The 14,505-nt window shown below is 38.9% G+C and overlaps 2 protein-coding genes across 7 annotated transcripts; both read right to left on the minus strand.

The window, feature by feature from the left end:
- Window positions 1-1,507: 1,507 nt before the first annotated feature.
- LOC124850506 lies at window positions 1,508-10,570 on the minus strand. 5 transcript variants are annotated; one of them, XM_047334339.1, is made up of 7 exons: window positions 9,109-10,570; window positions 8,162-8,993; window positions 7,697-8,026; window positions 7,217-7,573; window positions 6,945-7,076; window positions 6,783-6,841; window positions 6,208-6,677 (listed from the first exon to the last, which is right to left on the minus strand). In XM_047334339.1, the coding sequence occupies exons 2-7, from the start codon at window positions 8,202-8,204 to the stop codon at window positions 6,543-6,545; spliced, it is 1,056 nt and encodes a 351-aa protein (XP_047190295.1). In that variant the 5' UTR covers window positions 8,205-8,993; window positions 9,109-10,570; the 3' UTR covers window positions 6,208-6,542. The 5 variants fall into 5 exon arrangements, with proteins under 5 accessions (XP_047190298.1, XP_047190297.1, XP_047190295.1 ...); XM_047334342.1 differs by lacking the exons at window positions 6,208-6,677; window positions 6,783-6,841; window positions 6,945-7,076; ... (1 more) ...; window positions 7,697-8,026; window positions 9,109-10,570 and adding exons at window positions 1,508-2,154; window positions 2,261-2,298; window positions 2,451-2,576; window positions 2,717-3,073; window positions 3,197-3,526 and having other exon boundaries at window positions 8,162-8,432; XM_047334341.1 differs by lacking the exons at window positions 6,208-6,677; window positions 6,783-6,841; window positions 6,945-7,076; ... (2 more) ...; window positions 8,162-8,993; window positions 9,109-10,570 and adding exons at window positions 1,508-2,154; window positions 2,261-2,298; window positions 2,451-2,576; ... (1 more) ...; window positions 3,197-3,526; window positions 3,658-3,772.
- A 136-nt stretch (window positions 10,571-10,706) lies between these two features.
- Window positions 10,707-12,774, minus strand: LOC118319764. 2 transcript variants are annotated; one of them, XM_047334337.1, is made up of 6 exons: window positions 12,653-12,774; window positions 12,189-12,518; window positions 11,719-12,075; window positions 11,447-11,578; window positions 11,285-11,322; window positions 10,707-11,180 (listed from the first exon to the last, which is right to left on the minus strand). In XM_047334337.1, the coding sequence occupies exons 1-6, from the start codon at window positions 12,693-12,695 to the stop codon at window positions 11,046-11,048; spliced, it is 1,035 nt and encodes a 344-aa protein (XP_047190293.1). In that variant the 5' UTR covers window positions 12,696-12,774; the 3' UTR covers window positions 10,707-11,045. The 2 variants fall into 2 exon arrangements, with proteins under 2 accessions (XP_047190293.1, XP_047190292.1); XM_047334336.1 differs by having other exon boundaries at window positions 11,285-11,343.
- Between the last annotated feature and the right edge of the window lie 1,731 nt (window positions 12,775-14,505).

The raw sequence follows: 14,505 nt of genomic DNA on the forward strand, positions 1-14,505 counted from the left end.
CTGCCATCAGAATGAGATGACAAAAAGAGGATAGGGATTAAATACAACTGTCGGGGAAGTTTTCTGTCCTGCTCGTATGACGTGTTTAAGAGGGAATGTTTAATCTCCATGCCCCGTGGTGTAGATCACATCCAGCAGAGACCGAGAGAGAGAGATAAGTTCTATAGAGAAAACAGAGTAAAACCGGACCTTCCCTTGAGGGCATTTAAAACGGGTGTATGCAGCCATTTGACACAGAGGTGCCATCTTAAAAACATCCTGTGAGCCAGCTAATTGAGATGCTCGACATCATGTGCGATGACCCTCCCGCTCTTCATCTCAGTCACTTTAGCAGAAATAAAAGAGCATATCGAGGTGGGGAGGAGGTCGTGGTCCCACCATACACCTTCTACAGTACACTGGTTTCACCTCTTTTTAAAGGTGTGTGCTGAAAGGCATCAGCAGAGCACCGCTCTAACAGTATCACATGTTCACATGGAGATAACAGACACAGTCCAGTACATCATCACAAACTGGGGCATCAAAAGAAAAAGTAAGGTGGAGGACATATCTGGTACAACTTTCGATACTTGCCAAGTGTATGCAGACTGACAATAGAGGAAAAGACAGGTTACAGGGCTGAAAGTACAGAAATGTTTGCCAGACATGTTGATTTGTGGCTGTCATCAAGGACAGCATAGTGCCGACCACAAAACAAGACATGTTGGTTTGACACTGACGTCGCAGTTAAGTTGTGTTGCTACAGTTTGAACAAAGAGAAATTACCATTCAGGCCAGTTGATGACCCCATGACACAATGCTGTGTCCAGTCCCTGTAGTTAAATATTGGAAGGATGGACACCGAGCTACAGAAAAACATACTTTATCATAAAAGCCATTACAGTGAAAACTTTCATGTACTTTGAATCCTGCTTTGTACCTTCTGCTTTTTCTGTGTTCACACTGCTGCTTGCATCTGACACACAGACACAAATAAACAGGCGTTGACACTGACAAACAAAAGATTCATGGAAACTTAAGCGTTGCTGTGGCAAGTGTTTCAAACAAAGGTGTGAATACAAAGGGGCTTTTCATTCTCTCTCACGCTCTCTTTTAGCCTCAGGAAACTGAGCTCATACTTCTGTTCTCTTTTATTTGAAAAAAGGCCAGTGAAATACCACTACAGTATACTGTATTGTTGTTATGATTATTAATTTCACATAAACATCATTCGTTAAAGCGTACAGGAGGGATGGACACAGATGTCTGCCCAGTCATGCTATGGAAATGACCATCTTTCATTCCACTTTTCTTCAATTCTGGCAAGTGTTTGGAAATCCGCAGGACAACCAGGACTAGTTTTACACCATAACAGATCACGCCGCAAAACAGTTTAGTACAAGAGAGTTGGTTTTATTCGTTTGTTGTTATTTAACAGGGACGCTGCACAAAACATTTATTGTACCAGATATAGCCCCAAAATAATTTCCATAATCCCAGTTGTGTAAATATACTTTAAAAAAAAAAAAAGTTATCCAAATAAAACATTCTTGACATCTCCATCAGATGTCAAATATCTGATTGTAAGTATATTCCCAAAAAAACAGTCCTCCAATTCCTACGACGAACTATGTCGTATGTAGTAAAATAGAGCAGATCGACCGTTTCCCAAAATAGCTCCTCTACCAGTGACAGGAGATACGTCACAAATACTTTGTTTCACCTCAGAGCATAGTGGGCTTTTCCAATGCATGGTTAATGAGCTTGTAAAGGTAAGGGTGACATGGCAGAGAATCAGCACGATTACTTTACAGACAATAAGGAAATCCATCCATAAAAACAGACACTTGACAGACTGAACAGGTCCACTGCTGAGCTCTAACAGGCGTGTCTGTGGTCTTTAAAAGGACCACAAACCTCGTAATACGCCGTTTCAAAGGTGACATAGTGAGTCGTGGGAGGTGGAGGACCGACTCTTCCCAGCAGAGTGCAAATCACAAATGATCTCATCTTTATTTATCAAGTCAAATGTTTGCACTGTTAGTTTATCGCATAAAACCAGACTTCAGAGTAAACCGTTTCTCCCTCTGCAGTACTTGATTTTCCTCTCCCTGCGTTAGCAGCTTTCCTCCTAGTGATGGTTGATGCAGAATAAACCAACAAGTCCTCATCTCTCTGAGAAAAAATTGGAAAAATGTAATGAGACGGCACATTTTGATATTAACATATGAAACCAAAGACATGCTATCAACTTTTCCATTAATTTCTTCATATATCTTACCTGCTGATTTGGCTGACTACCACGGACAGTCACAGCCTCTGTTGACAAAGAAACCACAGCTTATTAAATAAAAACAAAGATTAACGATGAAAAAAGTTGTAGGTTAATGTCAACAAAGAAATAATGTAAATTAAGTGTTCTCTTTTGCAAAACTGCTTTTTGATAGAATTACACAAGAAACTTTTATCACCTTTGCAACAATCACACATTTTCTCCTTGATGATATGAATCAGGAAGCCGATAACAATCAGACTTATAGTGAATGTAGCACATGACAGAACTGTATTGGTCTTCTGTACATCCCACACGTTGGGTGCTGAAACAACACAAGGACAAGATGAGTTAAATATGATTTGAAAAGATGCAACAGGAAGAAACTTTTGAAATTTGAAACAGATTCTACATTATGCAAAAAATATGTTATTCTAAAAGTTAAATAGAATTTTCTTCAGTTACCTTTATTGTCCACTTTTGTTCCACGTCCAAATAAAATCTCTCCACATGTGGCCACAGCACAGTAGTGAGTCCCAGCATCAGACGAGCTAACGTTCTTACAGAAGTTGTAGACACATTTCTGGGGCCAGTGATCTTCAGGGTTCTTTTCACATTCATCACGACTGTTTCCATGAGCATGAATCAAACTGGGATGAGATTCATCTGAACCAGATCTGAACCAGAACACACTGTGATATCCTGGACACGTGTTGTTCTCAGAGTCAGACAGGACTGAACACTGCAGCGTCACTGGGTCTCCTGGACCGACTGGATCAGACGGAGGGACTTGAATGACTGTAGATACATTAGGTTCTGGTCCTGGGAAATACAAACACAAAACTAAACATGCTTTACTCATTCTAATGAAAAGACAATAAGTTGAATACATTCATTTCAATTTACAAACACTCAGAAACTGTCGGCATTTTGTTTGTCATTTACCTTTAATCCTAAGAAATGTTCCTTTCAAAAATATCATGACAAGCTGTTCTACTCTTATGCAATAGTAAACTCCAGTATCGCTTCGCTCAGTTTTTTTGATCCGTAGAAGAAAGATCCCAGGCTCTTGCTTGACTGTAAAGTGAGGGGTCTCAATAACATCTGTATAGTTAAATGTAGGTGTTACTCCTAAAACTTCAGGAAAGTTTCCAGAAACGAGCCTGATCCAAAATAAGTTGGCAGCGTAAACCGTCTCATGGCGGCTACACGTCAAATCCACATCATGTCCAACACCAGCGGTTCGTGTCTCAAAGATCTGATCAAATGTGCATCCTGAAATTAAAATAAATAAAGTAATTAATAACAGTGGCAGATTTGTGTATGTCCTTTGCTAAAATTATGTAAGAATATGACATAATTAAAACAGACTGTATCTTCCAAATTAAAGAAAGGATTTGACTTACGCGTCACTCTGAGCAGCAGCAGTAAGTGGAATATAATCAGCATTTTCCCCTTCAAGACAGCAGTTAATTTAGACCCTATAATTAAATGTGTTGCCCTAATGTAATCATATGAAGTGGGTGGGAACAATGTGAGAGCAATCTGATTGGCCTCTAATTACCAGTGGAAATAACATCGACCGCCCTTCCATCCATAACACATGAAACAACAACACCAACAGCAGCTTATGTTTTATGTTTCATGGTGGGTTTCTTACTGGCACTTAGAGTAAACTAAAAAAAGATTCAATGTAAACTGCAGTAACACAAAGCCGTCGTCTTCACAACATTTTCTTTTTATTTCAAACAATATAAAAATATAAAGACTTTAAAGCCGCCACTCATTGATGAGGATACACCACTATGGATTGAACCACTATATTTATATTAGTTGTAGCCTGGTTTCCACTAAAATAGAAGACAGGTACTAATTTGTTTTAGTGATTCATGGGTATTGTCCCTGTCACATGTCAACATGATTCATAATAATAATAATAATAATAATAATATAAAAAAGAATTTAGCACATTTCTTAACAATGTTACAAAGTGCTTAGCAAGAGGAAATAAAAGCAAAAAAGTAAAAAGAAAACAGACAAGGCAGTTGACTAAAAGGAGAAAACCTTTCACAAAGAGAAAGGTTTTATGAAGAGATTCAAAAGAAGGTAGTAACGTGGTGTGTCTGAGTTCAGTAGACAGACAGCTTCAAAGTGTGGGGGCTCTTCTGTCAAAGGCGCGATCTCCCTTTGTCACAAACTGCGACCTGGGAGTCACCTGCAGGGCTCCATCTACAGACCGCATCGGTCGAGAGGGCACATAACAGCTCAATAATCTGAAATGAATTTCAGGTCTGAGCCGTTAGAGGCCTTTAAAAGTGAGTGTTAGAAATTTAAAATCCATTAGAAAACTACCAGGGAGATGGTGGAGGGAGCCCTGACCGATACCCAAGTAAAGTGCATTGTAGTAATAAAGACGAGCAGAGATAAAAGCATGAACAACTTTCTTTTGGGTCAGAGAACGATAAATATGACTTAATTTTAGAAATCATCTTCATCTGGATGAACCCAACTAAACAACCACGTGGTCACACTGACATCAGTCATGATAGAACATTTAGCAGATGCAAGACGGCACAACTGTTACTTTTTTAGGTTATTGGCTAAACTTGTCGTAGCGTGTCCAGTTTTGGACCGACGCATTTGCAGGTAAACTATTACTTCATATCAACTTGTTAGCCTGTGATGTCATCACGTGTCACTGTCATGTGTCATTGCTTGTAACTTGACTGTGTCATGTGTTGCACAAGTCTTTCATTAAGATCAATCATAATTCATTAGAGAGGCACTAATGATAGCGACAGCTTTTGATTGATTTTTGTGTCCCCAAATCTATATGTACAATCTGACAAAATGTTGTTACAACTGAGTAAAAACAGGACCGTCCCTTGAGTGCATCTGTGATGACGCTCCCGCTCTTCATGTCAGTCGCTTGAGCACAAAGTACAGAGCATATCGAGCAGGGGAGGAGGTTGTGGTCACAACAGCCACCTCCTATACTTGTTTCACTTCTTCTCAGGTCGCTGCTAAAAGGCAGCAGCGCCACTTTTACAGCATCACAGACACATGTTCACATGGAACCAGACACGCAGTCCAGTACAACATCACAAGACAAGTTACTGGGTTTAAACTACAGCGATGATTGTCAGACACGTTGGTCTGTTGCCGCCCTCAAGGTCATTGAAAGAAAAAACGACAGGTCTCATCAACCTTAACAATGTCTAATTTTCATGCTGCATCTTTTCAGATGAGAGCAGGACCTGTGCTTCTTTCTCCAAGTCTCAACAAAGGTTCTCATCTAAGTTCATGTCAGGGTGTGTGCACACATAACTTTTGACTCCTTACTGCCAGAACAGTAGGACAGGAAGCAGTCCTGAATCGGCCACATGCACAAAGTAGGTTCCTGTGTAGTAGTCAAGGTTAGAAACCTAAACTCCTGTTTTGTATGTTGTGTGGATTTCAGTAATTCAAAAGTGTTTGGAAATCTGCAGGACAGCCAACAATAGTTATACACACTAACAGATCCTGCCGCAACAACAGTTAAATGTTAGGAAGCCTATTATATTTGTTTTTTTATAGTTATTTAACAGGGGTGATGCACAAAAACATTAATCATACCAGATATAGCCCAAAACTAATTTCCATAATCCCTGGGTTGAGGCCACCAGCGATATGTCAGTTGTGGTCACATGCAATATGAAAAAAAGAAAGAATACAGTTTCCAATCGGTTTTGTTATGCGGGTTCTTCTGAATCATAACAAATGAACTCTGTTCTGTAGTTCCTGAAGGCAATGAAAATATAATGTCTACCGCCAATAGATTTTAAAGGTTGTGTATTTACTAGATTTTGCTAGATGCCCCTCTGTAATGATTACAGCCGTAGTTATTTTCAAAATAAAAAACAAATCATGGTCAACAAATTTAACATGAAATAAAAATGATTCTATTATAAAAGCAGTTAAACTTAAACTTTTATTCTGCACAATCATTATTTAACACATTGGTGAAAACAGAGAGCCTTTAAACTGCATATAAGACAAATGAGACTATTTGTTTCACAACTTTCGTACTCGGTCAAGTTTTTTTTCAAAAAGCCTGTTTGAGTAGAAGATGATAAACCTGTTTGAAGAAAATACTGTAGGATGTCACCAAAAGCATTTAAACTTAAACATCTCTGGATAAAATATAAAAATATTTTGAAGGATTTCCACATAAAATATTCTTACCAAGATCAGATACCGGAGTTATGTGAATAAGTATCATCTTCATTTAGCAAATCCAGTTTTTGAATTTTTAATTTCTCGCATAAACCCTGACATCAGAATATACTGGTTGTTTCTCTGTAGTTTCTGATTTTCCTCTCCGCGCTTTACCAGCTTTCCTCGTGGTGAAAGTTGGCGCAGAATAAACCAACGAGTCCTCATCTCTCTGGGGAAAATGGAAAAATATTAGGAGACAGCAGATTTTTGATATTTACATATGAAACCAAAGACGTGCTGTCATCTTTTCCAATATTTTTTTCTTATACCTTACCTTCTGATTTTGCTGATTACCACGGACAGTTGCAGCCTCTGTTGGAAAAGAAACCACAGCTGTGTAATAAAATAAAAACAAAGATTTATGATGAACGTTGATGTAGATTAATTTACACAAAGGATTAATGTAAATCAAGTGAGAGAGAGAAACTTTTATCACCTTTGCAACAATCACACGTTTTCTTCTTGATGATATGAATCAGGAAGCCGATAACAATCAGACTTATTGCCAATGTAGCACATAAGAGAAACAGAACTGTATTGGTCTTCTGTACATCCCACACATTGGGTGCTGAAACAACACAAGGACAAGATGAGTTAAATATGATTTGAAAAGATGCAACAGGAAGAAACCTTTGAAATTTGAAACAGATTCTACATTATGCAAAAAATATGTTATTCTAAAAGTTAAATAGAATTTTCTTCAGTTACCTTTATTGTCCACTTTTGTTCCAAGTCCAAATAAAATCTCTCCACATGTGGCCACAGCACAGTAGTGAGTCCCAGCATCAGACGAGCTAACGTTCTTACAGATGTTGTAGACACATTTCTGGGGCCAGTGATCTTCAGGGTTCTTTTCACATTCATCACGACTGTTTCCATGAGCATGAATCAAACTGGGATGAGATTCATCTGAACCAGCTCTGAACCAGAACACACGGTGATATCCTGGACACGTGTTGTTCTCAGAGTCAGACAGGACTGAACACTGCAGCGTCACTGGGTCTCCTGGACCGACTGGATCAGACGGAGGGACTTGAATGACTGTAGATACATCAGGTTCTGGTCCTGGGAAATACAAACACAAGGTTAAACATGCTTTACTCATTTTAATGACAAGATAATAAGTTGAATACATTCATTTCAATTTACAAACACTCAGAAACTGTCGGCATTTTGTTTGTCATTTACCTTTAATCCTAAGAAATGTTCCTTTCAAAAATATCATGACGAGCTGATCTACTCTTATGCAATAGTAAACTCCAGTATCGCTTCGCTCGGTTTTTTTAATCCGCAGAAGAAAGATTTCAGGCTCTTGCTTGACTGTAAAATGAGGGGTCTCACTAACACCTGCATAGTCAAATGAATGAGTTACTCCTAAAACTTCAGGAAAGTTTCCAGAAACGAGCCTGATCCAAAATAATTTGACACTGTACTCCAACTTCTGGCGGCTACACGTCAAATCCACATCATGTCCAACACCAGCGGTTCGTGTCTCAAAGATCCGATCAGATGTGCATCCTGAAATTAAAATTAAATAGAGCAGCAATTAATAACAGTGGCAGATTTGTGTATGTCCTGTGTTAAAATTATGTTAGAATATGACATAATTAAAATAGACTGTATCTTCCAAATTAAAGAAAGGATTTGACTTACGCTTCACTCTGAGCAGCAGCAGTAAGTGGAATATAATCAGCATTTTCCCGTTGAAGACAGCAGTTAATTTAGACCCTATAATAAAATGTGTTGCTCTAATGTAATCATATAAAGTGGGTGGGAACAATGTGAGAGCAATCTGATTGGCCTCTAATTACCAGTGGAAATAACATCGACCGCCCTTCCATCCATAACACATGAAACAAACAACACCAACAGCAGCTTATGTTTTATGTTTCATGGTGGGTTTCTTACTGGCACTTAGAGTAAACTAAAAACAGATTCAATGTAAACTGCAGTAACACAAAGCCGTCGTCTTCACAACCTTTTCTTTTTATTTCAAACAATATAAAAACATAAAGACTTTAAAGCCGCCACTCATTGATGAGGATACACCACTATGGATTGAACCACTATATTTATAGCAGTTGTAGCCTGGTTTCCACTAAAATAGAAGACAGGTACTAATTTGTTTTAGTGATTCATGGGTATTGTCCCTGTCACATGTCAACATGATTCATAATAATAATAATAATAATAATAATATAAAAAAGAATTTAGCACATTTCTTAACAATGTTACAAAGTGCTTAGCAAGAGGAAATAAAAGCAAAAAAGTAAAAAGAAAACAGACAAGGCAGTTGACTAAAAGGAGAAAACCTTTCACAAAGAGAAAGGTTTTGTGAAGAGATTCAAAAGAAGGTAGTAACGTGGTGTGTCTGAGTTCAGTAGACAGACAGCTTCAAAGTGTGGGGGCTCTTCTGTCAAAGGCGTGATCTCCCTTTGTCACAACCTGCGACCTGGGAGTCACCTGCAGGGCTCCATCTGCAGACCTCATCGGTCGAGAGGGCACATAACAGCTCAATAATCTGAAATGAATTTCAGGTCTGAGCCGTTAGAGGCCTTTAAAAGTGAGTGTTAGAAATTTAAAATCCATTAGAAAACTACCAGGGAGATGGTGGAGGTAGCCCTGACCGATACCCAAGTAAAGTGCATTGTAGTAATAAAGACGAGCATAGATAAAAGCATGAACAACTTTTTTTAGGTCAGAGAACGATAAATATGACCTAATTTTAGAAATCATCTTCATCTGGATGAACCCAACTAAACAACCACGTGGTCACACTGACATCAGTCATGATAGAACATTTAGCAGATGCAAGACGGAACAACTGTTAGTTTTTTAGGTTATTGGCTAAACTTGTCGTAGCGTTGCCAGTTTTGGACGGATGCATTTGCGGGTAAACTATTACTTCATAGCAACTTGTTAGCCTGTGATGTCATCACGTGTCATTGTCATGTGTCATTGCTTGTAACTTGACTGTGTCATGTGATGCACAAGTCTTTCATTAAGATCAATCATAATTCATTAGAGAGGCACTAATGATAGCAACAGCCTTTGATTGATTTTTGTGTCCCCAAATCTAAATGTACAATCCCAAAAAATGTTGTTACAACTGAGTAAAAACAGGACCGTCCCTTGAGTGCATCTGTGATGACGCTCCCGCTCTTCATGTCAGTCGCTTGAGCACAAAGTACAGAGCATATCGAGCAGGGGAGGAGGTTGTGGTCACAACAGCCACCTCCTATACTTGTTTCACTTCTTCTCAGGTCGCTGCTAAAAGGCAGCAGCGCCACTTTTACAGCATCACAGACACATGTTCACATGGAACCAGACACGCAGTCCAGTACAACATCACAAGACAAGTTACTGGGTTTAAACTACAGCGATGATTGTCAGACACGTTGGTCTGTTGCCGCCCTCAAGGTCATTGAAAGAAAAAACAACAGGTCTCATCAACCTTAACAATGTCTAATTTTCATGCTGCATCTTTTCAGAGGAGAGCAGGACCTGTGCTTCTTTCTCCAAGTCTCAACAAAGGTTCTCATCTAAGTTCATGTCAGGGTGTGTGCACACATAACTTTTGACTCCTTACTGCCAGAACAGTAGGACAGGAAGCAGTCCTGAATCGGCCACATGCACAAAGTAGGTTCCTGTGTAGTAGTCAAGGTTAGAAACCTAAACTCCTGTTTTGTATGTTGTGTGGATTTCAGTAATTCAAAAGTGTTTGGAAATCTGCAGGACAGCCAACAATAGTTATACACACTAACAGATCCTGCCGCAACAACAGTTAAATGTTAGGAAGCTTATTATATTTGTTTTTTTATAGTTATTTAACAGGGGTGATGCACAAAAACATTCATCATACCAGATATAGCCCAAAACTAATTCCCATAATCCCTGGGTTGAGGCCACCAGCGATACGTCAGTTGTGGTCACATGCAATATGAAAAAAAGAAAGAATACAGTTTCCAATCGGTTTTGTTATGCGGGTTCTTCTGAATCATAACAAATGAACTCTGTTCTGTAGTTCCTGATGGCAATGAAAATATAATGTCTACCGCCAATAGATTTTAAAGTTTGTGTATTTACTAGATTTTGCTAGATGCCCCTCTGTAATGATTACAGCCGTAGTTATTTTCAAAGTGAAAAACAAATCATGGTCAACAAATTTAACATGAAATAAAAATGATTCTATTATAAAAGCAGTTAAACTTAAACTTTATTCTGCACAATCATTATTTAACACATTGGTGAAAACAGAGAGCCTTTAAACTGCATATAAGACAAATGAGACTATTTGTTTCACAACTTTCGTACTCGGTCAAGTTTTTTTTCAAAAAGCCTGTTTGAGTTGAAGATGATAAACCTGTTTGAAGAAAATACTGTAGGATGTCACCAAAAGCATTTAAACTTAAACATCTCTGGACAAAATATAAAAATATTTTGAAGGATTTCCACATAAAATATTCTTACCAAGATCAGATACCGGAGTTATGTGAATAAGTATCATCTTCATTTAGCAAATCCAGTTTTTGAATTGTTAATTACTCGCATGAACCCTGACATCAGAATATACTGGTTGTTCCTCTGTAGTTTTTGATTTTCCTCTCAGCGCTTTACCAGCTTTCCTCGTGGTGAAAGTTGGCGCAGAATAAACCAACGAGTCCTCATCTCTCTGAGGAAAATGGAAAAATTTTAGGAGACAGCAGATCTTGATATTTACATATGAAACCAAAGACGTGCTGTCATCTTTTCCAATATTTTCTTCTTATATCTTACCTGCTGATTTTGCTGATTACCACGGACAGTTGCAGCCTCTGTTGGAAAAGAAACCACAGCTGTGTAATAAAATCAAAACAAAGATTTAAGATGAACGTTGATGTAGGTTAATTTACACAAAGGATTAATGTAAATCAAGTGAGAGAAAGAAACTTTTATCACCTTTGCAACAATCACACGTTTTCTTCTTGATGATATAAATCAAGAAGCCGATAACAATCAGACTTATCGCCAATGTAGCACATAAGAGAAACAGAACTGTATTGGTCTTCTGTACATCCCACACGTTGGATGCTGAAACAACACAAGGACAAGATGAGTTAAATATGATTTGAAAAGATGCAACAGGAAGAAACTTTTGAAATTTGAAACAGATTCTACATTATGCAAAAAATATGTTATTCTAAAAGTTAAATAGAATTTTCTTCAGTTACCTTTATTGTCCACTTTTGTTCCACTTCCAAATAAAATCTCTCCACATGTGGCCACAGCACAGTAGTGAGTCCCAGCATCAGACGAGCTAACGTTCTTACAGATGTTGTAGACACATTTCTGGGGCCAGTGATCTTCAGGGTTCTTTTCACATTCATCACGACTGTTTCCATGAGCATGAATCAATCTGGGATGAGATTCATCTGAACCAGATCTGAACCAGAACACACGGTGATATCCTGGACACGTGTTGTTCTCAGAGTCAGACAGGACTGAACACTGCAGCGTCACTGGGTCTCCTGGACCGACTGGATCAGACGGAGGGACTTGAATGACTGTAGATACATCAGGTTCTGGTCCTGGGAAATACAAACACAAGGTTAAACATGCTTTACTCATTCTAATGAAAAGAGAATAAGTTGAATACATTCATTTCAATTTATAAACTGTCGGCATTTTGTTTGTCATTTACCTTTAATCCTAAGAAATGTTCCTTTCAAAAATATCATGACGAGCTGTTCTACTCTTATGCAATAGTAAACTCCAGTATGGCTTCGCTCAGTTTTTTTGATCCGTAGAAGAAAGATCCCAGGCTCTTGCTTGACTGTAAAGTGAGGGGTCTCACTAACATCTGTATAGTTAAATGTAGGTGTTACTCCTAAAACTTCAGGAAAGTTTCCAGAAACGAGCCTGATCCAAAATAAGTTGGCACTGTAAACCGACTCCTGTCGGCTACATGTCAAATCCACATCATGTCCAACACCAGCGGTTCGTGTCTCAAAGATCCGATCAGATGTGCATCCTGAAATTAAAATAAATAGATTAGTAATTAATAACAGTGGCAGATTTGTGTATGTCCTGTGATAAAATTATGTAAGAATATGACATAATTACAACAGACTGTATCTTCCAAATTAAAGAAAGGATTTGACTTACGCTTCACTCTGAGCAGCAGCAGTAAGTGGAATATAATCAGCATTTTCCCGTTGAAGACAGCAGTTAATTTAGACCCTATAATTAAATGTGTTGCCCTACTGTAATCATATGAAGTGGGTGGGAACAACGTGAGAGCAATCTGATTGGCCCCTAATAATCACAGTGGAATCGACCGCCCTTCCATCCTTAACACATGAAACAACACCAACGGCAACTTATGTTTTGTGTTTCATGGTGGGTTTCTTAAACAGACACTCTTGATTTGAACCTGCATTCACTGAAACAATATGTTTAGGATACACACAAATAGAACTGCCCACACATCCTTTTAACGTGTAAAGTCAAGTCATGTATGAAAACTTCCCTTTTCATAAGCGAAGGACAATGTGACACAAAACTGCTTTTGTGCTGTGACATCTTTATCATGTCATTTGAATTCACTGTTAAACTGCTATATTTATAGGAGTTGTAGCCTGGTGTCCACCTCAAATGATGACTGGTGCTAATTTGATAAAGTGAATGATGGCTTTTGTCACGTCAACATTTTTGCCGAAGATCGACTGTAGATGGACGAACGATGACAGAGATTCCTGGGAGATGGTAGGACAAGTGTCTCGTATAATGAAGGTAGTTTGAAATGCTTGTCTTCTCCACTCTCTCCCAGTTCATTTTTGTTTTAATGCACATGAAATAAAAATGATTAGCTTTAGACTTAAAAGAGGGAATTCTGGGATGTCCTGCAGCTCAGTGGCCTCGGCACTTTTTGGGATCAGAGTTAGATTAGATAAACACATTATCAGCGCTCTCATTCGATCACTGCCATCAGAATGAGATGACAAAAAGAGGATAGGGATTAAATACAACTGTCGGGGAAGTTTTCTGTCCTGCTCGTATGACGTGTTTAAGAGGGAATGTTTAATCTCCAGCAAGGTCGCCTTATGGGACCTGAAGCACATGTCGCTAGGTTAAAATGCCCCATGGTGTAGATCACATCCAGCAGAGACCGAGAGAGAGAGAGAAGTTCTATAGAGAAAACAGAGTAAAACCGGACCTTCCCTTGAGGGCATTTAAAACGGATGTATGCAGCCATTTGACACAGAGGTGCCATCTTAAAAACATCCTGTGAGCCAGCTAATTGAGATGCTCGACATCATGTGCGATGACCCTCCCGCTCTTCATGTCAGTCACTTTAGCAGAAATAAAAGAGCATATCGAGGTGGGGAGGAGGTCGTGGTCCCACCATACACCTTCTACAGTACACTGGTTTCACCTCTTTTTAAAGGTGTGTGCTGAAAGGCATCAGCAGAGCACCGCTCTAACAGTATCACATGTTCACATGGAGATAACAGACACAGTCCAGTACATCATCACAAACTGGGGCATCAAAAGAAAAAGTAAGGTGGAGGACATATCTGGTACAACTTTCGATACTTGCCAAGTGTATGCAGACTGACAATAGAGGAAAAGACAGGTTACAGGACTGAAAGTACAGAAATGTTTGCCAGACATGTTGATTTGTGGCTGTCATCAAGGACAGCATAGTGCCGACCACAAAACAAGACATGTTGGTTTGACACTGACGTCGCAGTTAAGTTGTGTTGCTACAGTTTGAACAAAGAGAAATTACCATTCAGGCCAGTTGATGACCCCATGACACAATGCTGTGTCCAGTCCCTGTAGTTAAATATTGGAAGGATGGACACCGAGCTACAGAAAAACATACTTTATCATAAAAGCCATTACAGTGAAAACTTTCATGTACTTTGAATCCTGCTTTGTACCTTCTGCTTTTTCTGTGTTCACACTGCTGCTTGCATCTGACACACAGACACAAATAAACAGGCGTTGACACT

Source organism: Scophthalmus maximus, chromosome 9 (assembly GCF_022379125.1).
Source record: "Scophthalmus maximus strain ysfricsl-2021 chromosome 9, ASM2237912v1, whole genome shotgun sequence".
Lineage (NCBI taxonomy): Eukaryota > Metazoa > Chordata > Actinopteri > Pleuronectiformes > Scophthalmidae > Scophthalmus > Scophthalmus maximus.

Excerpts from the sequence above, each read along its gene's own strand:
- LOC124850506 (XM_047334339.1), bottom strand. The coding sequence starts at position 8,204 with ATGCTGATTATATTCCACTTACTGCTGCTGCTCAGAGTGAAGC. Across the intron at positions 8,027-8,161 it reads GCTGCTGCTCAGAGTGAAGC|GATGCACATCTGATCGGATC; the intron begins GTAAGTCAAATC and ends TTTTAATTTCAG. Across the intron at positions 6,678-6,782 it reads GTAATCAGCAAAATCAGAAG|AGAGATGAGGACTCGTTGGT; the intron begins GTAAGGTATAAG and ends CATTTTCCCCAG.
- LOC118319764 (XM_047334336.1), bottom strand. The coding sequence starts at position 12,695 with ATGCTGATTATATTCCACTTACTGCTGCTGCTCAGAGTGAAGC. Across the intron at positions 11,579-11,718 it reads AACAAAAGTGGACAATAAAG|CATCCAACGTGTGGGATGTA; the intron begins GTAACTGAAGAA and ends GTGTTGTTTCAG. Across the intron at positions 11,344-11,446 it reads AACGTGTGATTGTTGCAAAG|CTGTGGTTTCTTTTCCAACA; the intron begins GTGATAAAAGTT and ends TTTATTACACAG.